Source organism: Cyrtonyx montezumae, unplaced genomic scaffold, assembly GCF_038088225.1.
Source record: "Cyrtonyx montezumae isolate F1298 unplaced genomic scaffold, pur_monq_1.0 scaffold_15, whole genome shotgun sequence".
NCBI classification, from domain to species: Eukaryota; Metazoa; Chordata; class Aves; order Galliformes; family Odontophoridae; genus Cyrtonyx; species Cyrtonyx montezumae.
In genome coordinates, this window is record NW_027071881.1 from 1,159,838 (window position 1) to 1,184,856 (window position 25,019).

At 62.2% G+C, this 25,019-nt stretch overlaps 6 protein-coding genes across 8 annotated transcripts; 3 read left to right on the forward strand and 3 right to left on the reverse strand.

The window, feature by feature from the left end:
• Positions 1-972: 972 nt before the first annotated feature.
• Positions 973-6,240, forward strand: LOC136045658 (caspase-1-like). Its single transcript, XM_065731683.1, has 9 exons — positions 973-1,041; positions 1,362-1,634; positions 1,902-2,038; positions 2,281-2,457; positions 2,649-2,880; positions 2,970-3,122; positions 3,700-3,809; positions 4,142-4,244; positions 4,709-6,240. Exons 1-8 carry the CDS (start codon positions 1,035-1,037, stop codon positions 4,232-4,234), a joined length of 1,182 nt encoding a protein of 393 aa, XP_065587755.1. The 5' UTR covers positions 973-1,034; the 3' UTR covers positions 4,235-4,244; positions 4,709-6,240.
• On the reverse strand, positions 5,222-9,687 carry ABHD11 (abhydrolase domain containing 11). 3 transcript variants are annotated; one of them, XR_010621924.1, is made up of 7 exons: positions 9,605-9,687; positions 9,251-9,386; positions 8,965-9,138; positions 8,416-8,586; positions 7,997-8,178; positions 7,041-7,694; positions 5,222-5,277 (listed from the first exon to the last, which is right to left on the reverse strand). XR_010621924.1 is itself a non-coding variant. In XM_065731684.1 (6 exons), the coding sequence occupies exons 1-6, from the start codon at positions 9,673-9,675 to the stop codon at positions 7,556-7,558; spliced, it is 873 nt and encodes a 290-aa protein (XP_065587756.1). In that variant the 5' UTR covers positions 9,676-9,687; the 3' UTR covers positions 6,701-7,555. The 3 variants fall into 3 exon arrangements, 2 of the variants coding, with proteins under 2 accessions (XP_065587756.1, XP_065587757.1); XM_065731684.1 differs by lacking the exon at positions 5,222-5,277 and having other exon boundaries at positions 6,701-7,694; XM_065731685.1 differs by lacking the exons at positions 5,222-5,277; positions 8,416-8,586 and having other exon boundaries at positions 6,701-7,694.
• Positions 9,688-10,895: 1,208 nt separating this feature from the next.
• CLDN3 (claudin 3) lies at positions 10,896-12,155 on the reverse strand. The gene has a single exon (XM_065731686.1). It carries the CDS (start codon positions 11,997-11,999, stop codon positions 11,355-11,357), a length of 645 nt encoding a protein of 214 aa, XP_065587758.1. The 5' UTR covers positions 12,000-12,155; the 3' UTR covers positions 10,896-11,354.
• A 2,877-nt stretch (positions 12,156-15,032) lies between these two features.
• On the forward strand, positions 15,033-21,913 carry LOC136045666 (claudin-4-like). The gene is made up of 2 exons (XM_065731700.1): positions 15,033-15,101; positions 21,046-21,913. The coding sequence occupies exon 2, from the start codon at positions 21,052-21,054 to the stop codon at positions 21,694-21,696; it is 645 nt and encodes a 214-aa protein (XP_065587772.1). The 5' UTR covers positions 15,033-15,101; positions 21,046-21,051; the 3' UTR covers positions 21,697-21,913.
• Positions 17,708-19,194, forward strand: CLDN4 (claudin 4). Its single transcript, XM_065732171.1, has one exon. The coding sequence runs from the start codon at positions 17,852-17,854 to the stop codon at positions 18,515-18,517; it is 666 nt and encodes a 221-aa protein (XP_065588243.1). The 5' UTR covers positions 17,708-17,851; the 3' UTR covers positions 18,518-19,194.
• Positions 21,914-23,063: 1,150 nt separating the features above from the next.
• METTL27 (methyltransferase like 27) lies at positions 23,064-24,075 on the reverse strand. Its single transcript, XM_065732172.1, has 4 exons — positions 23,839-24,075; positions 23,632-23,767; positions 23,463-23,555; positions 23,064-23,344 (listed from the first exon to the last, which is right to left on the reverse strand). Exons 1-4 carry the CDS (start codon positions 24,073-24,075, stop codon positions 23,103-23,105), a joined length of 708 nt encoding a protein of 235 aa, XP_065588244.1. The 3' UTR covers positions 23,064-23,102.
• Between the last annotated feature and the right edge of the window lie 944 nt (positions 24,076-25,019).

The window sequence follows — 25,019 nt, forward strand, 5'->3', positions numbered from 1 at the left end:
CCGTGACCCGGCGCGGCGCGCGCCGCGGGGTGGGACCCGGCGAGCGGCGTCCAATGAGAAATCACAGCGCGTCCTGCCGCAGCCAATCGGAGGGCAGGCGGCCCTGCGACTCAGACAGCGGTGCGGGGAGCGGGGCGGGGTTCGGTTTCCGGTCCGTGCTGCGGACGCGTTCCCGCGTTGCAGGCGGGCCCGGGGCAGCAGCGCGGCGAGTTGGCTGCCTTAACGCGTCCGCATTGTAGCCATGGGCCGCGGTCAAGTTTCCCTGTCCGTTCTCGGGCGGCTCCTCCCGCCACTGCGGCACCGGCCCTGCTGCTGAGCGGGTCGCACGTAACAAAAGACCTCTCGTGAAGAGCAGTGCTGCGGTGGCACAGCCGCCCAGGGGTTGGGGGGTCACCGTCCTCAGAGGTGTTCAGGGCCATGGGGATGGGGACGGGCTGGGGTTGGGCTTGGCGATCTTTTCTATAACCTTCTCTATGATCACAGTGTTCCTTACCGTCTCGATTCCCCACCACGTGTGGTGTGTCCCCACCACATGAGTGGGTCCCCTGCCGATGAGGATGCTGCTCCCCACAAGAACCCAAACCCAAGCCAGGCACACAGCAGAGCTGCAGCGTCACACGGATGGGATCCTGAAGGGGAGGGGACCCACAGGGATCACTGCTTCCAAGTCCTGGCTCCTCAGCGCCACCCAAAATGAGACCTTGTGCCTGAGAGCGTTGTTCAGATGTCAGAAGCGGCCACGTTCCCCGGCCCAGGAGCTGTAAGCAGCACTGCCGTGTGGCACCATCCCCCCCACCCAATAGTGCCACGGCTCCGGGTGCCCGGTGGGCTGCACCCCCACGAAGAGGTGTGAGGGGCCATGACGGTGCAGGGCTGCAGCTCTCTGTGCTGGGCTGGGGCTGCTGGGGCTGCGGTGGGTGGTGACAAAGGCCAGGGAAGGAAACGGGAAGCAAAATACTTCGATCCACTTTCATTTTTGTTTTCGCACGGGAAGCGGCTGCTGGAGCCGTTCGGCAAGCAGGGGCTGAGGGCTGATGGCAGGTGAGTGCAGCCAGAGGTGCGGGGCCCTGGGGGTGCAGTGGGAGCTGCCTGGGGCCTGCTGGCCCTGCTGAGACTTACACACCGCAGCCCATGGCAGTGGATGGGCTTGGCACAAGGCACGTCTCCTGGGCAAAGGATCCGTGTCCTGCGGCACTTTCTGTAGCCATCCGGCAACAGAGAGAGGGGGGCAGCATCACGGGAAGCACCCTGGGGGGCGTGAGGGGATGGGAGGGAGAAGTGGGAAAGAGAATAGTGGGCACGGGTGGTGGGAGAGCCAGAGCTGCGCGGGGGCTCTGGGTGCTGACAGGGCCGCCCTACAGACCAGGAGCTGCTGAGAGTGCGCGCAGACTTTGTGAGCCGCGTGAGGAAGGCTGTGGTCTCCAATCTCCTGGACGAGCTGCTGGCCCACAAGGTGCTGAACCAGGCAGAAGTGGATGAGGTGCAGGAGGCCAACCTGGTGACAACTGACAGGGCCCGCAGCCTCATCGACACCGTCCGTCTGAAGGGCCCTAAGGCCAGTGCTATCTTCATCAGCAGCCTCAGGAAGCACGACGGCAGCTTGGCGGAGCAGCTGAGACTGGGTGCTGGTGCAGGTGAGAGGGAGGGCCACGGTGTGCCCCGGCCATGATTGTGCTCCCAGTGCCTCCTGCGGTGTGCTGGAGGGAGGTCCAGCCCTGCCCTGCCCACTGGGACAGGAGTTCCCAGTGTCACTGCGCTGTGGTGGTGTGTACCCCTCACAACAGAGCTCTACTGTCCCCTGTAGGTATCTGCCATGGGGCAGAGATGGGCTCTGCTTGCCCCCCCCCCACAGTGACAGCTCTCTCCTGTCCTTTCCAGTGCAACTGACTTTGTGCTTGCAGAGTCCCCTGGTGCACCGCCGGCTGCCTCCAGCACTGAGGGCTCCTCCAGCCCCCCCGTTAGCAGCCAGGACCTGCAGTGGATACAGCAGTGCCCCTCAAGCGAGTACCAGCGCATCAAGGAGGCAGAGGGAAACCAGGTGCTGTGGGTGGAGGAGATGAAAGAAAGGCTGGAGCATGGAGCAGCCACTCCACTGGAGGGGGCAAAAGCTGCCAAGGACCCAAGAGTGGCCCAAGAGCAGGGCAGGAGCTTTGGGGAGATGCTGCAGGACCAGGGAGATGTGGATGCTGCATACCTAAGTCTTTGCTGCCATTTGCTGCCTCCCTAGAGAAGCCCCCTGCACCCACCCACAAATGTGCCTCGCCACGTTCTCTCACACAGATCTATGACATATACCTGCCACGGGAGAGACGAACCCGCAGAGCCCTGCTCATCTGCAACTCCAGGTTTAAGCACTTGAGCCAGCGGGACGGGGCTGAAGTGGACGTGAAGGAGATGACAAAGCTGCTGGAAGGGCTGGGCTACAAGGTTGAGTGCCATGAAGATGTAACTTCCCAGGTAAAGGACTGCAGAGACCCTTGTGTGCAGTGGAGAAGGGGGGCTTGGGGCAGACGTGGCTGTGAGGGATCTCAGGCACCACAGAGACACTTCTGTCCCCAGTAACAGTGGCTCCTGCTCACAGCTGGCAGCTCTATCTCCTCACAACTGGTTTCAGGTGGCTGATGTTCCCTCTTCCTTGTGTTTTGCAGGAGATGGTCACAATTATGAAGAAGTTTGCGGATCAGAAAGATCATTTGACCTCTGACAGCACCTTCCTGGTGTTCATGTCGCATGGAAACAGCACTGGGATCTGCGGGACTGAGAGTAATGGGACCACAGACATCCTTTTCTTCAACACCATCTACGAGAATTTCAACAACAAGCACTGCAGGGCACTGATGGGCAAACCCAAAGTGGTCATTATCCAGTGCTGCCGTGGAGGTGAGTCCCTGCCGCAGGGACTGATGGCTGGCCCTGCCTTCTTAGGTAACGTAGGATCTGATCACTGATGGCTGGCCCTGCCTTCTTAGGTAACGTAGGATCTGTGCTGGTACATGACTCCACCAACCCTGAGATGCCCCTTTTCAGCTCAGATAGCGTGAGCATTGCAGGGCTGGAAGAAGATAAAATCAGAGAAGCTCACCTGGAGAGTGATTTTGCCACTTTATATTCCTCCACACCTGGTAAGCAATTCCATGGAGAGTTCTCCTGTCTGAAGGAAGGCAAGCGGGGAAGGCTCCCATTCCCTACCTCACATCCCTCTCCCACATCTCCTCCTCAGGGTGGGCTGACAAGGTCCCCTCCATTTGGTGGCCTGGCACGCACTGCTCAGGCATTGCTCCAGCAGCCTCTGGAGAGCACAGTGTCCCCCTGATGTCAGGGTACACGGCCACCCCAAGCCCAGATCCCTTTCCTGGTGGGTGCCACCATAGCTGGAGTTCTGTGCCCTTGCTCCAGCACTCCCCACTGGCTCTGCCTAGCTGGGGGAAGTTGTCTTTTCCTGTGGGGAGTTTGGCAAGGTCACAGATGGCTCCAGGCTGTGCAAACATGCGTGCACTGGGAGCAGGGAGGGCAGGGAAAATATCACACCCGGCATTCCAGGAAAGCTCTGTCTTTCTCCCATTCTTTGGCCTGCTGGTCAGGTGGGCCAACTACAAAGGTCTCAGAAGGTACCCCAGTCTCTTGCTCTGGCACTCCGTTGATTGCTGCTGCTGTGGGGAACACCAGTTGAATGACACTTAGCATTTTCTGTCTCCTCAGATACGGTCTCCTGGAGAAGTCCCACAAAAGGTTCCCTTTTTATCCAGAGGCTGGTGGAGCAGTTTCGAAACCATGCCTTTAACAGCGACTTGCAGGAGATGTTCCGAAAGGTGAGGCAGTTAAATGCAAATGCAGCCATGCCAACAGGTACTGCAGCAGGAACAGGCGCCTGCTCACAGCAGAGCTCTGGCCAGGGCAGGCTGTTTCTCTGCAAACTTGGGAAGCAGGCTCTGTTCTAACAGGGTCCAAGTGCTCGGGCAGGGTTCTGCAGGGGGATCAGTGTCCTGCCATGGGTGGGCATACAAGAACCTGCTGGGTTGTGCAGCCCACAGCATCCTTTGTACCAACACACCTTCCTGGGGATGCCTCCTGAGGCGCTGCACTGCGGCCGTGCTGGAAAGGGAATTGCTTTCATTTTCCCATGTGCTCTCTCTCACTCCAGGTGCAACGTTCCTTTGAAAACTTTCCTCGACAGCTGCCAACACAAGAGAGGACTACAATGCTCAGGAAGTTCTATCTCTTCCCAGGCCTCTGATCTGCCCACGGTGAGTTTTTCCACCTCACACCTCTGCAAGAGCCTCTTCTTTGTGCTCTGCACGTTGGTACTTTATTAGTGGGCAGGAGCAGTTACCCATCACACCTTGGCTCTAGAGCACACAGCTCAGGCTTGGTATCCCAAGGACTTATATGCTGGGAGCAGGGGCCTGACTCCATCCCCAGCTCCCACTGGCTCTAGAAGATGAGTGCCTGAGGAAGTCATTGCAGCAGCCTGTGTCTCAGGAGCTTTTTTGATCTAATGTTCTCCCCGGGTTAAAAAAAAATAAACATGGACAGAGAAAGTGTTTGAATTTGGGAGTATCACAGCAGAGAGCTCCAGCTCAGGAAATGCAGCTCTGTTGCAGAGATGCACTTCAGAAAGGGAAATGAAAAACACAGAGGGCAAAAGCAGCTCTGCAGAAACAGTGAATCTCCAGACCAGTGAATCTCTTTTGCTCCCTCTGCTTGGCAGCTACAGAGCCAGAACAGAACAGTCCTTGGTCTGCTCTTCTTCCTCCCTTTTGTGGCCCCCGAACAACCTCACACTGAGTGAATTCTTACTGGGGAGCAGCAAAGATACTGGGTGCTCGAACACTATGCACACACCTGGTGAACATCTCTCTTTACTGCCCCGAAGCCTGTGAAGCAAGCATCTCCCATTTGTGACAGAGCGCATCCATCGTTCTGAGAGCCACTTCTGTCCTGCCTCTGACTTGACTCATTGATTAATAAAAGGATTAGAACATGACAGCACCTCTCCTCTGCCTCCAGCCCGTGGTGGGTGGGCCATGGCCCGCAGCAGCAGCGGAGCTGCCTCATGCCCCGGGCTCCCTGCACATCTCCACTTTCTGTCCCGTGTGCTCTCCAGGTTCCCATCTCCGTGGGCTCAACCTGCAGAGAAAGTGAACTCAAACCCCTTCCGTACACAGGCCTGAAGCCCAAAGCAGAACAGGGTGATTATCCATGCTCCCACTGCTCCTTCCTTACAGTTCCCTTTGGCAGCCCATGGCACAGTCTCTCTCAGGAGGCAGTTTCCTCCATCTCCTCCTGCTGCCTCAGAGGTGGCTCCTCTGAGCCACGAAGGATCCTTAAATCCACATCTAACAGCTCAATAGATGCAGGACAAGAGAACACAGCATGGGAAATGTGGTCAGAGGTTCACCCAGAGGTGTACCCTCACCTCCCCAGGCAGAGGGATCCCAGTTTCTGTGTCCTGAAGCCAGCTGAGGGCACACAGCAAAGCAAGCACAGCTCTACCTTACGCACGAGGGTGGGTGGGCTGTCCCCTGCTCACGTGCCCAAGGAAGCAGCACAGTGCCTGTTCCTAGCTCTAGGCCAAGCCCAGCTGCAGGCCCTGTCCTCTGCCCTGTGCTGCCCAGAGCACTGTGGCATTTGGATGGAGCAAAGCAAGGAAGGGATGAGCCGAGCCTGCTCCCAGCATGTTTGGAGGTCACTGGGATCTTGTGGACATGGGCTGGCAGCTATTGGCTGAGAAGTGGCCAAGTTTCCTTACCCAGGAGGAGTAAGTGGCACTGCCGTGTAGTACTGAGCACCACACCTCCTCACCCAACAGTGCCAACAGCTTTGGGTGCTGGGTGGGCTGCACTCACAGGGGGAGGTGTGAGAGGGGCTGTGACTGCGCAGGGCTGAGCCCAGCGGGGCTCTGGTGGGTGGTGACAAAGGCCAAAGGAGGAAATAAAAAGCAAAATACTTCCAATTTCTTTTCTCCCTTCCAAGAAGCAGCTGCTGGGGGCCAGGGGCTTAGGGCTGATGGCAGGTGAGAGCAGCCAGTAGTGCGAGGCCCTGGCAGTGGGGCAGGGGGCTGCTGGCTGTCCCCTGTACGCAGCTGCTATGGGGCAGAGATGGGCTCTGCTTACACCCCCACGCACTGACAGCTCCCTCCTGTCCTTTCCAGTGTGACCATGGTCTTTGTGCTTGCACAGCCTCCTGGTGCACAGGCTGCCAGACTCATTTCTGGAACATTCTGAAGAACTGAGCTCCTGCTTGGGAGGCGGGGGGGGGGCGGTGAGGCAAGCACATAAAAGGCAAAGGAATGATGCAACATTTCTGGATCCAAGGGTGGTGGCTCTCTCTTTTCTATCTTTGTTTATTTCTCAAGTTATATGAGAACATAATGCAAGGCACAGAATCACACATTACTGCTAAAAGGGCATTTCTTATGTAGCACCAATAACTACGTTTCTCAGGCAAACACGAAGCCACCCTTCGATTGAATAAAACTGTTAACCAAATGGTTAGTGTTGCTTCACTTTAATTTACCCCACGGGGATCTCAAACCTCGTGACCTCCATACGTTACCCAGGGTTGCTCAGTCAGGACCTGACAAGTTCTGAGGGGTCCTCCAGGCCCACAGTGCACAGCCAGGGCCAGCAGCGAATGCTCCCCAAGTACCTGCACATCAAGGAGGCAGAGGGAAGTCAGGTGCTGTGAAAAACGTAACTGCTTAGCGTGCATCTGCTCCCTGTGCTGCTGGGACATGGACTGCTCTCTTTTCTGCCTCATGCATCCCTCCTTGCCCAGCACTGTGCAAGAGATATGTTTTGCCCTTGCAGCAGAGCTGCCTCATGCCCTGGTGACCCTGTGCATCTCCAGTTTCTGCCCCGTGTGCTCTTCTGGTTCCCATCTCCTTGGGCTGAACATGGGAGAGAAAGTGAATGCAAACCCCTTCCATACAGAGGCCTGAAGCCCAAAACAGAGCAGGGTGGATACCATGCTCCCACTCCTTCCTCACAGCTCCCTTCTGCAGCCCGTGATGGCCTCTCTCAAGAGGCAGTTTCCTCCACATCCTCCCCCTGCCTCGGAGGTGGTGGAGGGAAGTGATTTCCTCTGGGATCCTTAAACCTGCATTAACAGCACAGCTGACAGCTCCCATCACCACCCCCTCCAGTGAAAGACTTTTCCTGGGCCTATAGCTCTCCCCTTCTCCACAGCCACATCCAAACCATTCTCTGCCTTGGCATGGATTCAGGTTTATTGCAAGTGCTGCAAATCACTGGCAGCTGCAGCACCAGGTGGTACGGTGATAGAAAGAGGGCTCTACTGCCACCTCCTTGTGTCCAAAGCACTTAGGTGCATGCAGGTCACATCCTGGGCCAGTGCCACCTTGTGTCCCTGGGAGGTGGCAGGAGGGCTTGGAGGGCTGGGCCCTGAGATCTCTCTGCTCTGGCTCCGTGCAAGCAGGGATGAGAGATGTCCTCGGACTCCAAAGGTGGCAGCAGCTCTGGGCTGACCCTCTCCTTGCACTGCCCATAACTCCTTGGATCCCATGCGGTGCTTGCAGAAACCCTGGTGGCCAGCACTATGGGGGTGGCAAGAAACTGAGGACAGCAGTGACAAACTCCTCAAACTTGTCTTGATGGACTATGTGGCCTGCACCTTCAATGAACCGGACATCTGCTTTGGGGAACAGGCGTTGGATCTCCGGGTAATCTGCGGAGCTGCAGGACAAGGGAACACAGCATGAGAAGTGGGATCAGAGGTCCATCCAGATGCTTTCCTCCACCTGTCGCAAGCAGAGGGACTTCAGGTCTGACCACACCCTTTCCATCACTGCTAAGAAGGCCTGGGGCTGCCCTCAGGTTCCACTTCACTCCCAAGCACATCGATGTCACTGGCTGCTGGAGGCACAGAATTCACTCCAGGACATTCCCTACCTCGGTGCTTTCTCCCAGCTTCAACAGCTGCAGAATGGCACAAGGGGTCAGACCACAGACTTTGAACAGATTCAATTCAGTCTCACCTGATATAGGGTGAGTTGGATCCTCCCAAAAACAATGCAGGGCCAGGATATGGCTTGTGGAAGACAGGGAAGCTCATTATATCTTCCATGTGATGGGAAATAGCATCCAGGTTCACTCTCCAGACGTAGCGTCCCTCCAGTTCCACCAGGTTGGTGAGAAGAAACTGTCTCACCTGAGGGTGCTGCACAAAAGGGGAACGTGCCAGCAGATCACACACTCTTCAGTGAGAGCAACGAACCCTTGGGATGTGCTGGTACCCTCTGTCCTACCTGTCTCACAGCCCACACATGTCATGTTCCCCAGTTCCCCTGCAGCCCTTGTGACCCAGCTGCCCAGGTCAGCACTGAACTGGCAGGAATGAAGGGTCCCAGAAACAGGCTAAGGGCAGAAGCCCCTTTCTAGGAAAAGGATTTCGCACCTGGACCACAGAACTCAGCTGAGTGTCAGCCAGCTGGCGGGCTGCAGAGCGGGACAGACCAGCTGGGATGATCACTGACTTCATGGCAGCAACGTAGGCAGAGAACTCAGAGATAAGCGTTGTCGGAGTGGGACTGATGTCTACGGAGATAAGGCGCTCCACCAAGTCTGGCTGGGGACACAGAGCAGACTGGATGTGAGCTGATATTTCTCAGCCCTGTTCTGAACAGTGAGACCAGGCACAAGGCTCTGCTCCCAACAAGGCTCTCTGAAGGCTTTTAGCTCCCTCCTGCCCTAACAGACAGCTCCACAAACCCTTCCTTTACGTCTTATTTCCCTGCACCTCTGTACACGAGACCTGCGAGTTCCTGTGCAATTGGTGCTAGTGTGGTGGGCTGAGCGCAGAGCCCTGCAGCCTGGCTCACAGCTCTGAGAAGGGCAGTGCTGGGGTAGCCACTCACCACATGGGCTCACAGACACAGCAGCACTGCCCCTCTCAGTGCCACCTCCAACACTCACCGAGCCCCGTCCCACTGCCAGGAGCACCCACCCGCTGTAAGGCCAGCACCATGGCGGTCTTGCCACCCATGCTGTGTCCCACGAGGATGCATTTGGGAATTCCCAGGTGGGCTAGAAGGTGCTGCACGTCCAAGCTCATCGCCTCAAACGTCATCAGCGGGCTGTGGGGGCTGCTGCCGTGGTTGCGTGCATCCACTGTCAGCACCTATCCAGCCAGGAGAACACTGCATCACCTGGGGCCGGGCGCTGCTCACGGCTCCCACATCTGTGGGACTGCCCACGAGCAGAGGTTCCACGGATGTCCCCCGTGGCCTCACCTGGCCACCACCTCGCTGTACCAGCGCCTTGGCCACAGTCTGGAAGTTGCCGTGGTTGCCGAAGAGGCCGTGGAGCAGCACCAGGGGTGGGCGCGTGCCCCGGACCCCCACCTCGGCGTGGGCCAGCGGCACAGCCCTGAGGAGAGAGCGAGGTCGGGGCAGGGGAGAGCGGGGAGGGGCAGGCGGGTGGGGGCGGGGCCGCGCGCGAGGCGCGCGTAGAGAACGGACCGCGAAGGAAGGGGGGCAGGGAAGGGGGCGGGGTTAGTGCCGAGGCGGGGGCTCGTAAAGCACAGCCCCTCCTAGCGGGATCCCCCACCCCTCCCGTCCCCGCCCCGAGCGCGGACGGGCCCTTACGTCACGGCGGAGCGGGCTCCGGGCGGCGGGCGGGGGCCGCGAGTCAGGCCCCGAGGTGGACGACGGAGCATGATGGCGGCGGGCGGAAGGGCGGCGCTCAGCTGTGACGTCACGTGAAGGCGACCACGCCTCCACGCCGGCTTCGCGCGCCCCCTGGCGGCGGGAGGACTCCTCGGCGGAGCGCAGGCGGCGCCGTGACTCAGCGCCGGGGCCGGGCCCGCTGTGTGCGGGCTGCGAACGGAGAGCCCCACGCCCTCGCGTGTCCCCGCGTGTCCCCGCGCACCGCCGCACGATGCCCGGGCTCAGCCCCCGCTCCCGGCTGCGGCACGGTGTGAGGGCCGCAGGCGCGTTGGCCGCGCGCCCGTGCCCCCGGCACGGCACGTGGGGAGCGGGCGGGGGCAGCCCGCACTCACATCCCGGCATCTGCCGCGCGTTCCGCTCCCTGTGCCGCCACCGCCGCCGGGGAGAGCTGGCTGCTCCGCTCCGGCGACGCGCGGCCGATCCTTATCGGTGCCGTGGGGGGGGGGGCAGGGGGGAACCTGAGCCGCCCCCCTCCCCCTTTTCCCCGGAGCTCTGCCCGCGGGGCCGTGGAGCGGCCGATCCGCCCGCTCAGCCCTGCCCCTCGGCTGCGATTTTCCGACGGCGGCCGTGGGACGGCCTCGGGGGCCGGGGAAAGGGGGAGCGGGACGCGGCGGTGCACCTGCGGCTTTGTCCCTGCCCGCTGGAGCGTGGCGGGGAGGCGGGGGCCGCCCGGCGCCGGGCAGAGCCGCACCGCACCGCGCTGCCGGGCCGGGAACGGGCGTTGTGCAATGCGGCCTCGCCCCTGCCTTTACGGGGGGGAAGGAGCCGGTCTTCGCCGCCGGAGTGCCAGACTTTGTACCGAGCGGCAGGGAGTGCCGGCAGCGGGACGTCAGCGGGCAGCGGCCGGAGCCCCGCGGCCCGGAGACCCCTGCGTGGGGCCGGGAGGGAGAGAGAGCGTAGAGGGGCCGGAGACGCTGGGAAGGGGCTGGAGATAACCCGTCCCCGATCCGGTGTCGTCGGGGTCGGCCCCGGTGCTGCTCTGCTCCTTGTGAGGGGACGGCTCTGTGCGCGTGCCCCCGTTTTTAAGGGGGGGCAGAGGCGCCCTCCCCACAGCAGCAGTTCCCATTGAGGCTCCAGGGCCGGGGTCGTCCTCGCTCACGATGCTGATCAGCCCCACGCTGCCTTCCTGCGGGTCGAAGCCATTACCTCCCCTCATGGCTCTCACCCTGTGTTCCCCCCAGTCCCGTCGAGGGGCCCAAGGACACATGGATACCAAAACAGAACACGTTTATTGACAAATGTAACTTGTACAGACCACGCGTAACAGGGAGAGATGGTGCCCGGCCGGCGGGGGAGGGGTGGGGGGGCCGGCGGGGCAGGGCGCGGGGGCACGGAGCTTCCTCCTGGCGCTGCCGCACAGCTCTCTTGGCAACCCGAAACCGGCTCTGTTTACATGAAACCGTTGGTATTGACACAGCCGCCCGCCCGGCTCCCGCACACGCTGCCCGGCCCTGACCCCGGCACCTATCCCATCACCCCCCCCTTTCCCACCCCCCTCGTCGTTTCCCTGCCTGCTCCCACCGGGGCCGGGCACCCTCGGGGACAGGAGCTCTCTCCCCGGCCCGCGGGGCGGAGGGTCCCCGGCGGTGCCGGTTTTGGCGGTGGGGCTGGAAGTGGGTGCAGGGGCGGCCGAGCCCCCCCGTAAGGCTGGGCTGGGGGGCGCGGGGGCTCACACATAGTTCCTCTTGTCGTAGCTGGTGACAGCGGAGCGCGGAGCAGAGTAGGCCACCTTGCTGGGCGCATACCTCTCATCTTTGGGGGGGCAAGAGCAGCAGAGCAGGGACCCCCCGAAGAGCAGCAGCGCAGAGGCCGCCCAGCCCACGTAGAGCGACGTGCCCAGCTCCCGCTTCTGTGCGTCGATTACCAGCGGGTTGTAGAAATCCCGGATGATGGTGTTGGCCGACCAGGAGACGGGGATGAGGGTCATGATGCCGGAGAGCAGGAAGATGACGCCGGAGACGATGGTGATCTTGGCCTTGGTGGTCTCGTCCTCCACGCAGCGCGTGCACTGGGCGCCCACGATGGCCACCATCAGACCCAGCACGGCCAGCACGATGGCCACCACCAGCAGCGCGCGGGCGGCCTGCAGGTCCTGCGGCAGGGCCAGCATGGAGTCGTACACCTTGCACTGCATCTGCCCCGTGCTCTGCACCACGCAGTTCATCCACAGCCCTTCCCAGATGATCTGCGCCGTCACGATGTTGTTGCCGATGAAGGCCGTCACCCGCCACATGGGCAGCGCGCAGCAGATGATGCTGCACAGCCAGCCCAGCACCGACAGGGCCACCCCACCGATCTCCAGCCCCATAGACATGGTGTCCGACTCCCAGGCGATGGCAGAGAGGAACCCACTGACCGAAACCACCCCGTGCTCCGCTCGCTGCCGCAGCCGTGGGGATCGGCTTACACCTGGGTGCACCTGTGCTTATAAGGGCTGGCGGGGCCGGGGCCGGGCTGCGTTAGCTCAGCGCCCGCCCGGGGTGGGGTTTCTCCGCCGGACGCTCCTCGCCACTGGCTCTGTCGCTGTGTCCCACACCCTCCCCTTTGTTTGCGGAGATGGCGCTGGCGCAGCAGAGGGAGGGGGAGAGCCACCTGAGATGGCCACCGCAGCACGGGCCTGGTTTCGGGGCGTGGGGTGGGACGAGTGCCATCGTCACAGCCCGCTGAGATGGAGGGCTCTGGTGCGTAGCTGGGGGCTGCATAGCTCTTGGCTTGCCGTGTGCCCTGGTGCCCACTACACATCGGTGCCCTTTGGGGAGACCACGGCCACTGCTGACCCCCTCCAGGCCTCCCTAAAGGCATCAGCGAGAACTGGGAATCCCTCAGCTTCGCACTGGTAGTGCTGGAGGTGGCCAGCGATGGGGGCTGAAACCCCCACCAGGCATGGAACAGCACGGCACAGCACAGGTGGGTGGGAGGGAGCCCAAAGCCTTGCAGTCCGGCCTCTGCAGCAGGGATGCTGTAGGCAGCCTGTTGTATTTCTGGAGCATTTTATCAGATCTCACGTTTAACATAGTGTCCAAAAGAAAGGCAGTTTATTTAAGATTATGGCCTTGTCGGTATTTTTATCCTTGTTCAGATTGCTCCTTATCTCGCCGTGGCTCAATGAGAGCAGGGAGCACTCGGGCACCTTTGCATCACCGTGCAAAGTGCAGCCTCTTCGCCTTGCTACGACGTGCTCTGTGCTGCTGGCCCTGCGCAGCCCCCTGTCCCACACTGCCCCCATCCAACCCACACTCACCTGTCCTCTCCTGTCCCCTCCCGTCTCCTCCCTCCCCCCTGTTCCCGGCCCCCCTGTTCCCTCCTGTGGGACGTGCAGTCCTGGGTGTGTCTACGGGAATCCCCAGCCAGGTGATAAATGTCTTTACTCATCGTGCTCAAATATTTTGTCCTTGAAGGAAGCAGACAGAGCACGTAATGCTCCCGCAGTGTCACCCTGTCCGCCTGGCTCAATGGCAGCTGGAGAAGGAAAAACAAGGCGGGTGTGAGCTGGCTCCGTGAGCGATCCCATCCTGGGGGGCAGCGTCCCCCCGGCGAGCTCCCTGAGTGAGCGGGGTGCTGCTGTGTGCAGCCATCCCCGCCCCCCTCCCCAGTTCTGCACAGCCGGAGCGCTGCAGGTATTTCAGCCCCCACCCCAGGAATGCACTCGCCCCCTGCACTCAGCAGACGGGTGCCCGCGGGCGTGCTGCAGCCTGTTCCCAGCCGCTGCTGAGGGCTCCCCTACAACTCATTAACTACACCAGAGCACGGAGGTGAAACATTGGCCAGACCACCCCCCCCTACTCGGCCCCCCAATGGATGGAGGCTCTGACTCAGTTGTGCCCCGCAGCACCCCAACACCCCCACTCTGCTGGATCAGCTCCTGCTGCCCCACGGCACACCAGCACCCTCGGTTGGGGTGCATCCAGCACTGCATTGCACTGCAGCACCCCGTGCCCGGCCCTGGCTCCCCGTGGCACCCAGCCACTCCACCGCACCCCACGGGGTTGGTGGGCACGTGGGGGTCCTGTGGGGTCCCCGTGGAACACCCCAGGGGCTCTCACCTGGTGAGATGCTGCTGAGGGGTGTGCCCAACCATCCCGAGGATGGAGCTGGGGCACAACAAACCTCAGGGTGAGCAGGCACTGGGTGCACAGCAGACACTGTGCACACACCGAAACTCACCCCCCCTGCCGGCTGGGATGCACGGACACAGCTGCGCAGACACAGAGAGGGAAAGGCACAGGTGCACAGGTGCACACATGCGCAGAATATCGTGCACGGGTGTGCACACAGAGGTACACATGGACACAAAGAGAAAGGCACAGGTGCACATACATACAGAGAGGTAAACAGGCAGACAGACGCAGCAGATGCACGGACACACGTCTGCTTGCACACCCAGCACACACACAGGAGGGTACCCGTGGGGGAATGTGCACAAGCACAGCACTCACCTGTACAGCCCTGAATGCAGACACAGGTTCACACATAGGGCAGCACACACAGAGCAGGAATGAAAGCACAAGCAGACAGGTGCACACACACACACAGAGGGGCAGGGGAAGGACCTGGGGCAGGGGATGTCCCACGCAGCGCTGTGGGGCAGGGGCACGGGAGCGGGGTGACAACTGCCCTGCAATCAGCCCCCACGCGCCGTGCCGCCTCCCCACCCCATCATCCCAAATTGCCCAAAGTACAGGCTGTGTGCACGCTGTGCCGCCGGCCTGGGGCTGCCTGACTCACGGCAGAGGAAGGGGCAAATCACCAGGGTTTCGGGGTGCCGGCCGCCGCACGCTTTGGGACACATTCCTGTGGTGAGGAATGCAGCCTGATGGTGTTTACCCGAAACAGCCAAGGGGGTGGCAGGTCTGCGGGGGTCCCGTGTGCCCCCCGGTGCAGCTGACCCCTTGCAGCTCAGACGGGATGGGGCAAAACACTCCCAGTGACAGGGACCAGAGGGGCCACACGGTGCCACGGGGATGGCTTTGCCGTCGTGACTCCACGTGAAGGTCAGACCCAAGGGATGTGCGAGCTTTGCCATGCTGGTGGCCCTTCTCCACGAGCAATGTACCTGGGGACAGCCACCGTGGGTGACCCCGTTCCCATCCCCATCCCCGTCCCCGTCCCCATCCCGGTCCACACGTGCGTCTCGGAGCGCCGGCCGCCTCGGGCGGGTGACGGCGCAGCAGCAGCAGCAGAAACCGCCCCGGGCACCGCGGGGCCGCGTCCCGCTCACGTGCGCGGTGCGGTGGGCGCGGGGCATGGGGTGTTCCCCCGCGGTTGCGGTCGCGGCGGGGCCGGCGTCTGTTCCCCCCGGGGCAGCGGGGTGAGCGCTGCTCCCTGCTTATATTTCAGGCGCGGGGCTGTCGATCTGCCCCGGCCAGGGCACACAGTCGTCCATTGTTGAAGCCCCTTTGGCGGCGGCGAGGAGCAGGTAAGGCGGCTCCGGCATCAATGGCAGCTCTGTCTGGCAGTGGGGCGGGGACTGCTGTGCGGGGCCTCGCAAGGGGCTGGCGGTGCGCCCCACACTGCGGCGTGCCCGGGGCATCCCCACCCCGAAGGGCTCAGTCCGGGCCCGGGATTTGCTGCCGTGCCATCCCCCGAGCGTCGCCCGCACGCGGACCCCTCACGCCCGTCGTGCTGCGTCCAACGTGTCACCTTCCCGGGACGCGGCTGCTGGCTCACACGTCCCTTTGGCTTAGCAGTGCTCTTGCCCATTTGGGGCTGCTTTTTGCTCAGTAAGTGGATAGGGGGTTTGTTTTCTTGGTGACTCGAGGCTAAAGCTCCCGCTCCTGGCAGCAGTTCCTTTGCACAGCGCTTTCCATGGGCTCTTGGCTGAGTCTGGAAACCTTTGCTTTCAGGTAGAGAAAAACAACCTTAGTGTGCACATTTCAGACGGTCAGGGGGGGTTTATGTCAGGCACAAGCTTTTCGGGAACATTGAGTCTCTGAGGACCGTGGGTAACTAATCCCTGTGCGTGCGGCGGGGAGAGGCTGCTCGGCACTGCGCCGGCTCCAGCACAGCCCCCGCTCCCAGCCCGGCTCCCTCTGCTCGCCCCGTTGGGACCTCGAGGTACGCGGCGCGGTTGTTTGCTCAGAGAGAACGTGGGGTCGAGGGAGAGGGGGAAACGCTGTCGACGTCTGACACGGGGACATCTGCCAGCCCCGTCCCCGCAGGTGTCCTCGGTGTGGCACAAGGTCGGGCCCGGGGCAGATCCTTCCGTGACCCTGTGGCACTGAGCATTGTGGTGAGCGGGGACTGCCCGGATCTCTGTCCCTGCCCTGAGGTGGGCTCAGCACCTGGCTGTGGGGCTGTGGCATGGCCCCCTCTTGTTTTGGTGTGGAGGGGCTCCTGCTGTGTGCAGGTGGGTGGCATGCTCCAGCTCCAGTTGCTGTCACCGAGCCCTGCACCAGTGGCAGTGCTGGGACATGGGGTGCCTTGGGGTCACGGGAAGGGCATGAGGGCTCCTTCTCGGTGACAGGCACCACTTGGAGGTCATGTTCTGGCTTTAATTATGGTCATCAGCTGTCACATAGCCGTGCAGGCGCCTGCTGTGGCTCCAGCATTGCCGTGTAGCGCATGGCCGTGTCCCACTCCTATCTCGACATTTGTTCCCAGACCCAGGCATGGCCCCAGGCCCTGCAGGGACATGGCCCACGCAGGGCTAGGCTTTTCCTATGGAGCTATGCACACGTGTGTGCACGCCCGCTGCAGCCCCAAATGACGGTGTGGTTGGTGCAGCCGGCGGTGAGCCCAAGCCACATCCAGCCCGGGGCAGGTCCGGCCCTGGCATTGCGTCCCACAGGGCTGCCTCAGGCAGGGGATGCTGTGGGGTGGGTGGGTCTGTGCCGCCGCCCCACTGATTACAGGGAGCCCTGACTGCCCTTCGGCTCCATGGTGGGCACGCTGGTATGCCAGCAATGTGGGCGCTCCAGATGTGTGGATGGATGGATGGAGGGAGGGAGGGATGGATGGATGGATGGATGAACATCCCAGCACACCTTGGCAGGTGGTGGCTTCCCCAGACTGCCAGTGGGGAGGGCTGCAGCAAGACCCAAGTGTCCCCATTTCCTGGCCTGGCTGGACACTGGTGTTCTCAGCCACGGCACTGGTGGCATCCTATTGGTGTGGACCACGTATGGACCACTGAGCCGCAGCCACCGCTGAGCACACAGGCAGTCTGTTGGAGCTGCAGCCTCCTCTGTGCCCACAGACATCCCGTGTGGTCAGAGGCAGCTCCAGAGCCCATTGTGATCAACAATTAGAATTAATTAGTGATTAACTGTATCAGCAAACTGTTGTCATGCTTCACCAGCAAGTCTGAGGATGCAGTGGCTGGTGGGGGCTGGCCTCTCTGACCCCACTGGGTTTCCCTGATACCTTATCCACCTGTGCCTGTGTGCTTGGGAAACCGAGATAACCTCGTGCCCTGCTATCATTAAGCTGGAGGGGGAGTGGTGCAATATCTGTCCTTGTGTTCTGTCTGGCTTTGTGCTGCTCTGTTCACATGCCGAGGGGCTCAGTGGGGAGAGGTATGCATGTGTGAGGGGCTGCTGTGCTGGGGGCCGCCCCTGCCCACTCTGAGCAGTGCTGTCTCTGTTCTGTGGCAGCTCCGACCGGTTTGTGGAGCTTGGTGGGGAGGTGTCTCCTGCCTGAGGCCCAGTGGAGGGATGGGAAGTGCTTGTATGATGCCAAGGAACAAACAAGAGGTGCTTGTGCCCTGCCGGCACGGAGCCCAGCACGGGGCTGGCACAGGCCCATGGAGGCAAGGGCATGAGCTATGAAGAGGAAACTGAGGCACAGAAGCATGGAGGTATCCATGCAGGTCATGGAGAAGGAGGCGATGAGGAGAAACTGGGAGTGATGCTGGAGAAATCCCCACCCCAGATGCCACTGTTGCCCTCAATGTCACTGTTGCCCTCAGTGTCATCCCAGATGTTGGCACTGTGGCTCACCCCGGGCACCTCCTGCCCGCGGGCAGCGTGCGGCCGTGCTCCTGCTCCTGGGTGGCCTTATTCCCGCTCCCCTGCGCCGTCCGTGGGAGCAGCGATTGGGTGTCATGGCCGTGGGGAGAAATGCGAGCAGAGGAATCCTGGGAAACTGGTTCTACCCCTCCATCCGGCGCTCGCGGGGTGGTGGGCGGCGACGCAGCTCCTCCCTCGGCGAGGGCATATAACGCCCGGCATGGTCCCGGCGGGCGGCACTGCGTGGCGGAGAGCGATGGCCTCCATGGGGCTGCAGGTGCTGGGCATCGCCCTGTCTGTCATCGGCTGGCTGGCGTCCATCCTCTGCTGCGCGCTGCCCATGTGGCGCGAGACCGCCTTCGTGGGCAACAACATCGTGGTGGCTCAGATCATCTGGGAAGGGCTGTGGATGAACTGCGTGGTGCAGAGCACGGGGCAGATGCAGTGCCGGGTGTACGACTCCATGCTGGCCCTGCCGCAGGACCTGCAGGCCGCCCGCGCGCTGCTGGTGGTGGCCATCGTGCTGGCCGTGCTGGGCACGCTGCTTGCCATCACCGGCGGCAAGTGCACCACCTGCGTGGAGGACGAGACGGCCAAGGCCAAGGTGATGATCCTCTCCGGCATCACCTTCATCGTCGCTGGCGTCCTCATCCTCATCCCCATCTGCTGGTCGGCCAATGCCATCATCCGGGACTTCTACGACCCGCTGGTGGCCGACTCCCAGAAGCGGGAACTGGGCTCATCGCTCTACGTGGGCTGGGCTGCCTCTGCACTGCTGCTGCTGGGGGGGGCCATGCTGTGCTGCACCTGCCCGCCGCGCGGCGAGAAGCCCTACTGCGCCAAGTACAGCGCGGCACGCTCGCTGCCAGCCAGCAACTACGTGTAGGGCCACCGCACCACGCCGGGTGGGGATGCCCCGCGGGGAGCGGGTCTGGGGCCGGGGTGCTGCAGAGGGGATGGAGCAAGGGGGGCAGACAGAGCCGCCTTTGTTCGCCGGGATTGGAGCTGGTTCTTTAATCCTGCTGGGATGGGAACAACACGCTGCCGTCCTGGCCGCCTGCCCGACAGCTCGGGGGCACGCGCGGCATCTCCTCAGCAGGGGTTGGGGGGTGCTGTCCCACCGGGGACACGCGGCTCTGTGCGGCTGCGACTTGTCCTAACACCGCTGCGGAGGATGGAGAGAATCCCCAGGAGATGTCCCTCGGGTCTGACCCTCGTGTCCAGAGGACGTGGTGTCTCAGTGACACGCAACGCAATCTTGAGGGGCGTTTGCTGCTCTTCCCCTCTCGTGCTCCCAGTTCTTACTTTGACCTACTTTCGGGGATCTCGCCTGGCTGTATGCTCTTGGGATTTCTCTCGGCAGCTCTCCGGGGCGCGGGTATCATTATCCTGGGAGTGGGAAGGCAGTGGCCAGGCTGGGAGAACCGGTCGGGGAGGCGGCACCAGGCTCTGCGCTGCACTTCTCCCATCCATGGGGCAGGAGCACCTGTGGGCTCGTGCTACCCCCAGTGCGGCAGCGCCCAACACTGCTGCAGCCATCCCGCATTAAATGACAGTGCTGCACCCACTGTGCTCCGTTGTCTTTATCCGCTGTCCTCAGTGATGCGGTGACCTGCGGGTTCCAAGCTGCACACTGCATGTCTGGAGAATGCCAGCACGAAATATCCCAAATCTGGAGGGACAGCCCCAGCCTCCCTCCCCCTGCTCCTCACCCCTGGACCTAGCACAGCCGCACTCCCCTCTTGGGCCACCTGGGGAAGTGACAGGGTAGCTCAGCAGTGAGATGCCTTTACAGCACTGAAGCTGCCCTGTGCTATCACAGGGCCCCCGGCATTGGGGCCATCGCCCTGTGCTGCTCCTGTCTGACCGGCTGCGCCGAGCAGGAAGGAGAGGCGGGCGCCAGCAGGACGCGGGGCGTTGGGATGGGTTGGGATGCCCCAGGGCTGCTTGGAAGCACCTTGGGGCTGGTGTGGGTGACAGCAGTGTTTTGCCTATCTGCCTTCTAGCGTTGGAACTGTGCCAGTGTGCATCCTGCATGCGGCCAGCCCTGGGAATGTCCTTCACTGGTGGCTTGGGGCACACAGGGACAGCACGCAGTGCCCACCATGGGGCAGAGGATCTGGACTGTGAGGCTCTGGTGCTCAGCGGGGAATTCAGGGGCTCCCAGCTCCAGCACATAGCTGGGATGGGTATGGAAGTGGGCAGCCCAAATATGTTGGAAATGGTGGCGATTGTCTGCAACAGGAGGCTGATGATCCAAGTCTGTGCCAGGATCTACATGCTCACTGCCTGTCCCCAGCAAGGACACCCACTGTGACGGGGATACTTGCTGGAGCACCCACCAGCCCCTGTCTCACTGGCTGTGTGGCACCAGGGGTGGCTGCCCTTCATCTCAGCCCTGGCTCCTTTCTTCTCTTGAGAGAGAAGGACATCATTGTCAGCCCTAACACCAAGCCCAGGCTCAGCCAGGTGCCTGCCACAGTACAATGACAGTGGGTGAGAGGTGTGGGGACAGATTGGGAGCACAGCCGGGCAGGAGAGGCCACAGAAACCGAAACTGGGAGCAGGAAAACCGTGGCGAAACCTGGAACAGCTGCAGGGTGTGCCAGGCACAGCCGATACCCACTGCCACACCAGGGCCATAAAAACTCAGCTGCTCCCTAGTTGTGAAGTGTGGGTCCTGGCCCCTCATAGGGTCTGCCCTACATGGGGCCGAGCATTGACTCGAGATAAACCTACAGTCATGGTGTGGTGCTGTGGTCTGTGCCCTACAGTCCCCCATCCCAGACCAGCCCCCTTTGTCCACAGTGGCCCTGTCTCTATAGTGCCCTGGGAGGGTTGGGCCAGCCTTGGGTTGACAAACATGCTCCTGGTGCAGCTTCTCCAAAGGATGAGGAGCTGGTATCGCTGAAAATGCTGAGCCCTGCAGCTGGTATCACAGGCAGACCTGGGCTCGTGCCCATTCCCAGCACCCCAGACAGGAAACCCAGAGGGTCCAAAGAGTACTGCAGCGCGGCCACCAAGGGCAGAGTGCAGCTGGAGCAGCTGTGAGGAGTGTCCTGTGCTGCAGAGACACTTTGGATGAAAGCATGATTCACTTGGGTTCCTGCAGCTCAGCCTCCTCTGGACCTGGGAGCTCACTGCAGGACAGGTCCCCATGCAGCCCTGCAGCAATGCTCCATGAAGTGCGTATCCCCGTGCGGCTTTGCAGCAATGCCCCGTGCAGGATGTGTCCCCGTGGTGCCCTGCAGCAATACCCCGTGCAGAATGTGTCCCCGTGGTGCCCTGCAGCAATGCCCCGTGCATGACACATCCCCATGCATCCTGCAGCCGTTTAAATCCGGATGGCAGTGGGGTGCTCAGAGCGGCTCGGTGCTCATGTGTGTGACACGATGGCTGTGCCTGTCCCTGCAGGTGCTGATGGCGATGATGTCGATGCAGCTGGGCGGGCTGGTGCTGGCCGTGCTGGGCTGGCTGGGCTCCATCCTCACCTGCGCGCTGCCCATGTGGAAGGTGACAGCCTTCATCGGTTACAACATCGTGGTGGCCCAGGTCTTCTGGGAAGGGCTGTGGATGAACTGCGTCTACGAGAGCACGGGGCAGATGCAGTGCAAGGCGTACGACTCTCTGCTGGACCTCACCTCCGACCTGCAGGCCGCCCGTGCGCTGGTGATCACCTCCATCATCGTGGCCTTCCTCGGCCTCCTCACTGCCATCTCAGGGGCTGACTGCACGCGCTGCATGGAGGACAAGAGCTCCAAGGGCCGCGTTTCCATCGTGGCGGGGGCCATCTTCGTGCTGGCCGGCATCGTGCTGCTCATCCCCGTCTCCTGGTCTGCCAACAGCATTGTCACCAACTTCTACAACCCCATGGTGCCCGAGGCCCTCAAGAGAGAGCTGGGGGCTGCCCTGTACATCGGGTGGGCCTCCAGTGCCCTGCAGCTGCTGGGTGGGGGTATCCTGTGCTGCTCGGGGCCGCCCGTGGAGCAGGACCACTACCCCAGGTCATACCGTGCAGTGAAGGGCTGTGGCCCCATGGGCTACCCCATGAAGGACTATGTGTGAGCTGCCCCAGCTGGGCACCGGCTCTTGGGCACAGCACCGTGATCCTCATCTCACCTGCATCCTGCATCCCCTGCCTGTGCACCACATCCCCACGCCGGCTGTGTCCCCTCAAGCTTTGCCCTTCCCATGGGCTGGTGACAGCGCGTGGCCCCATCCTGCTGCCCTCCCGGGGCACTGCTGCTGCTCCCAGTTCTATAAAGGTCTTGGTGCCACCTGGGCTCGTTTTGAAGCTGTATTGTGACACTTCCTACTGCACTCACACCCCTGTGGGCAGCTCAAGGGCTTGCTGTGCCACATTCCCACCCTGCCGGATGGCCCTGCACGAGGAACCACACACCCCAGTCACGCACTGCACATGGGGTTTATTTAATAGCCAAGCACAGGAGAAGGACAGCTCTGACTCCCGGCCACCCAGCTCAGGGGCAGTGCTGGGGACAAAGGGTCAGTGCCTGTGACACTGAGGGGAGTTGGGTCCCGCACCACAACACCACGACATGGGGAGTCAATGCACACCAGAGCCCAGACAAGGAGGGTGGTGCGCATGGGGTCAAAATGCATTCAGCACATCCAGCCCAGCGTGCTTGGGTGCTCTGAAACCATGGGCTCAGCTCCTGCAGTGGTGGCATCGGCACAGCCACTGAGTGCTGCATGCTCTGACAGCTGCAGAGCCACTGCTGATGGAGCCAAGGTGCATTGAGGGAGGAAATCACATGGATGCTCCTCACATCCATGGGAATGTGACAAGCAGCAGCAGGTCTGCGGGAAGGAAAACAGCAAGATTTCAGTGGGAGATTTGGGTAAAAAACTTCCCAAGGAAGCAGTGGAGGAGGAAGAGGTGGAGACACCACTCGAGGGGTGTGGGGAACAGGATGGGCAAGAGATGCGGGTGGCTCTGGGGTGGGGAACAGCCACCCTGAAGCCTCTTCCAGGTTCATTTCCCACCCGGCCCATTAGCCACAAAGCCATAGGAAAATGAGGGCTTAAGCAGGCGCAGTGGGATGAAAGGCTGACGGTGCTTGGAAACTTCCCTGGGCGAGCGTCGTGCTGTCACAGCTGCTCCTCGTGCAGTCAGTCTCTGTCACCTTGGTGTGTGGGGTGGGATGATGTCGCTGCAGGACGTGGCCATGGGGACCTCCCCAGGCACAGAGCTGGGGTCTGGAACAGGGGTGATTGGGCAGGATCCAGGTGGTGACCGTGGCCATGAGGGAGGTGTGCACTATGAGGACACAAGGATGGCTCTGTGCCACCGGAGGGACCTGTGGGGTGTCACAGTGGGGATGGGAACTGAGGTGCTGGGAAGGAGCTCTGGTGTTTGAACCTGGCACCAGGAGGTGGCATGGCCATCGGACGGGGGACACCTTGGGGTGGCACAGCAGCAGGCACTGCGCTGAAACCCTTCTGGGTTCTCAGCCCTCCTGGGGGGGTGGGATGGGGCACTTGCGGTAGATGTAGACCACGCCAGAGATGTAACCGCTGCCCTGGATGTTCTCCTCCTCCTCGGAGGTGGCCCTCTCCCAGCGTGGCACCTCTTGCACCATCACGTGCTGCCACGCGCCCTGCTGCTCCAGGCGCTGCAGCACGGCCTCCAGCTCAGCCCGGTAGCGCCGGTTCGAGGGGTTGCTGCGGGTGGTCAGGCACAAGAAGCCCCCTGCCAACAGCGGGCGGGTGACAGCGGCCTGCTGCTGCCAGCGCCGCGTCCCCCAGCTCGGCCCTAGCCGGGACACGTCGCCCCATTGCCAGAGCTCAGTGCGGGCACACTGCCTCACCTGCCTTGGTGACACGCAACAGCTCCGGCAGTGCCGAGCTCGGCACCTGCCCTTCGCCCAGAGCTCCCACCAGCGTCACGGCGTCGTAGTGCTCTGCGGGGCGCACACGTCACCCACCCGTGGGGCGCACGTGGCGCGCGTGTCACCGCTCCCCGGTGCAGTCCGTTACCTGCGGGCGCGGGCAGCGGCTCCCGGCCCAGCTCGCAGCGCTGCAGCCGCCGGTAGAGCCCGGTGCCCCGCGCCAGCTCCAGCATCCCGGCGCTGCCGTCCACGCCGTGCAGGCAGCGGAACCCGCGGCGTTGCAGCTGCGGGACGGACGGGCAGCCGGGAGGATGGGAGGACCGCTCCTCTCCCCCCGCCCCCGCCCGCCCCGTACCTCCCGCGCTACGAGCCCGGTGCCGCACGCCACGTCCAGCACCCGCGCCTCGGCGGGCGGCGAAGGGAAGGCGAAGGCGAGCGAAGCGGCGGCCAGGTACGGAGCGCGGTAGTCCAGCGCGGCCACATCCTGCTCGTAGCGCCCGGCCCAGCCGTCGTACCGCCGCAGCCGCTCCGAAAGCTCCGCACCGCCGTGCACCGCCGCGACGCGCTCCCGCACTCCCGCCGACAGCTCCATCGTAGCCCCGCCCTTCGCCCCGCCCCGCCTTGCGCTATTGGCTTAACGCCCCGCCCATCGCCCCTCCCGCCGTCTTCCATTGGTTCGCCTCAGGGTAGAGGGCACGCCCCCAGCTCCTCATTGGCTGTCGGCTCCCGGTCGCAGTCGCGAGAGGGGAACGACCGAAGTGCGGCGGTGGGGCGGGGAAGTGCGTCGGGGGGAGGGACTGAGTGCACGTGGGCTGGGAGCGAGAAGCCCGGAGATGGCACCGAGCAGCCCGGGGAGGTCAGCAGGTGCCGGGGGGGGGTGACAACAAGGGCCTCCTGGTGACGCAGTGCTTTCAGGAGGAGAGGTGACATTGTCATGCGGGGAGTAGTGCCCCGAGGGGTGGCCAGGAGCCCACCTCTGCGGCACATCCCGTGCTGTTGGTGCTGCAGATTGGCCACGGTGCTGCTTGTGTGGCACGGCCATATTGTCTGTTCCCATATTGTCTGTTCGTGTCACTGTGTCTTTTGCACAGTGCCCTTGGGGCAGGTCACCTCCTGTCACTGCCCCCATGGCCCTGGTCCTGCACTGTCACCTCCATTCACCTCTGTCTGTGCCTTCTGCCTGCACAAGGCCATGCTCCTCTGCCACTGCCTGGACGTGTCCTGTCCCGTGCTGATGCAGGTGACACTGTGGTGCTGAGCAGCTCCCCGGCCCCAGGCACGTTCTGCACCTCCTGGCACATGCACATCCCTGACTGCCCGAGAGAGCAGAGCGTGTGGTCACACGGCTCAAGAAAAGCCAGAGGAATGGGGACAGGGTTTGGGTGAGAGGCCTCTGAGGGCTGTGAGTGATGAGAGAATGATTAAGTTTGGAAAAGACATCTAAAATCATCTAGTCCAACCCCAGCCCACACCCATCGTGCCCACTGACCACATCATTCGCTGCCACACCTCCATGGCTCTGGAATGCCTCCAGGG

Coding starts and splice junctions, on each gene's coding strand:
- LOC136045658 (XM_065731683.1), top strand. Junction 2,458..2,648: donor ATGAAGATGTAACTTCCCAG/GTAAAGGACTGC, acceptor TGTGTTTTGCAG/GAGATGGTCACAATTATGAA. Junction 3,123..3,699: donor TTTATATTCCTCCACACCTG/GTAAGCAATTCC, acceptor CTGTCTCCTCAG/ATACGGTCTCCTGGAGAAGT.
- ABHD11 (XM_065731684.1), bottom strand. CDS start 9,675: ATGCTCCGTCGTCCACCTCGGGGCCTGACTCGCGGCCCCCGCCCGCCG. Junction 9,387..9,604: donor GGAGCCCGCTCCGCCGTGAC/GTAAGGGCCCGT, acceptor CTCTCTCCTCAG/GGCTGTGCCGCTGGCCCACG. Junction 8,587..8,964: donor TGGTGCTGGCCTTACAGCGG/GTGGGTGCTCCT, acceptor CTGTGTCCCCAG/CCAGACTTGGTGGAGCGCCT.
- CLDN3 (XM_065731686.1), bottom strand. CDS start 11,999: ATGTCTATGGGGCTGGAGATCGGTGGGGTGGCCCTGTCGGTGCTGGGC.
- CLDN4 (XM_065732171.1), top strand. CDS start 17,852: ATGGTCCCGGCGGGCGGCACTGCGTGGCGGAGAGCGATGGCCTCCATG.
- LOC136045666 (XM_065731700.1), top strand. CDS start 21,052: ATGGCGATGATGTCGATGCAGCTGGGCGGGCTGGTGCTGGCCGTGCTG.
- METTL27 (XM_065732172.1), bottom strand. CDS start 24,075: ATGGAGCTGTCGGCGGGAGTGCGGGAGCGCGTCGCGGCGGTGCACGGC. Junction 23,768..23,838: donor CCGGGCTCGTAGCGCGGGAG/GTACGGGGCGGG, acceptor TCCGTCCCGCAG/CTGCAACGCCGCGGGTTCCG. Junction 23,345..23,462: donor GTTGCGTGTCACCAAGGCAG/GTGAGGCAGTGT, acceptor CGCTGTTGGCAG/GGGGCTTCTTGTGCCTGACC.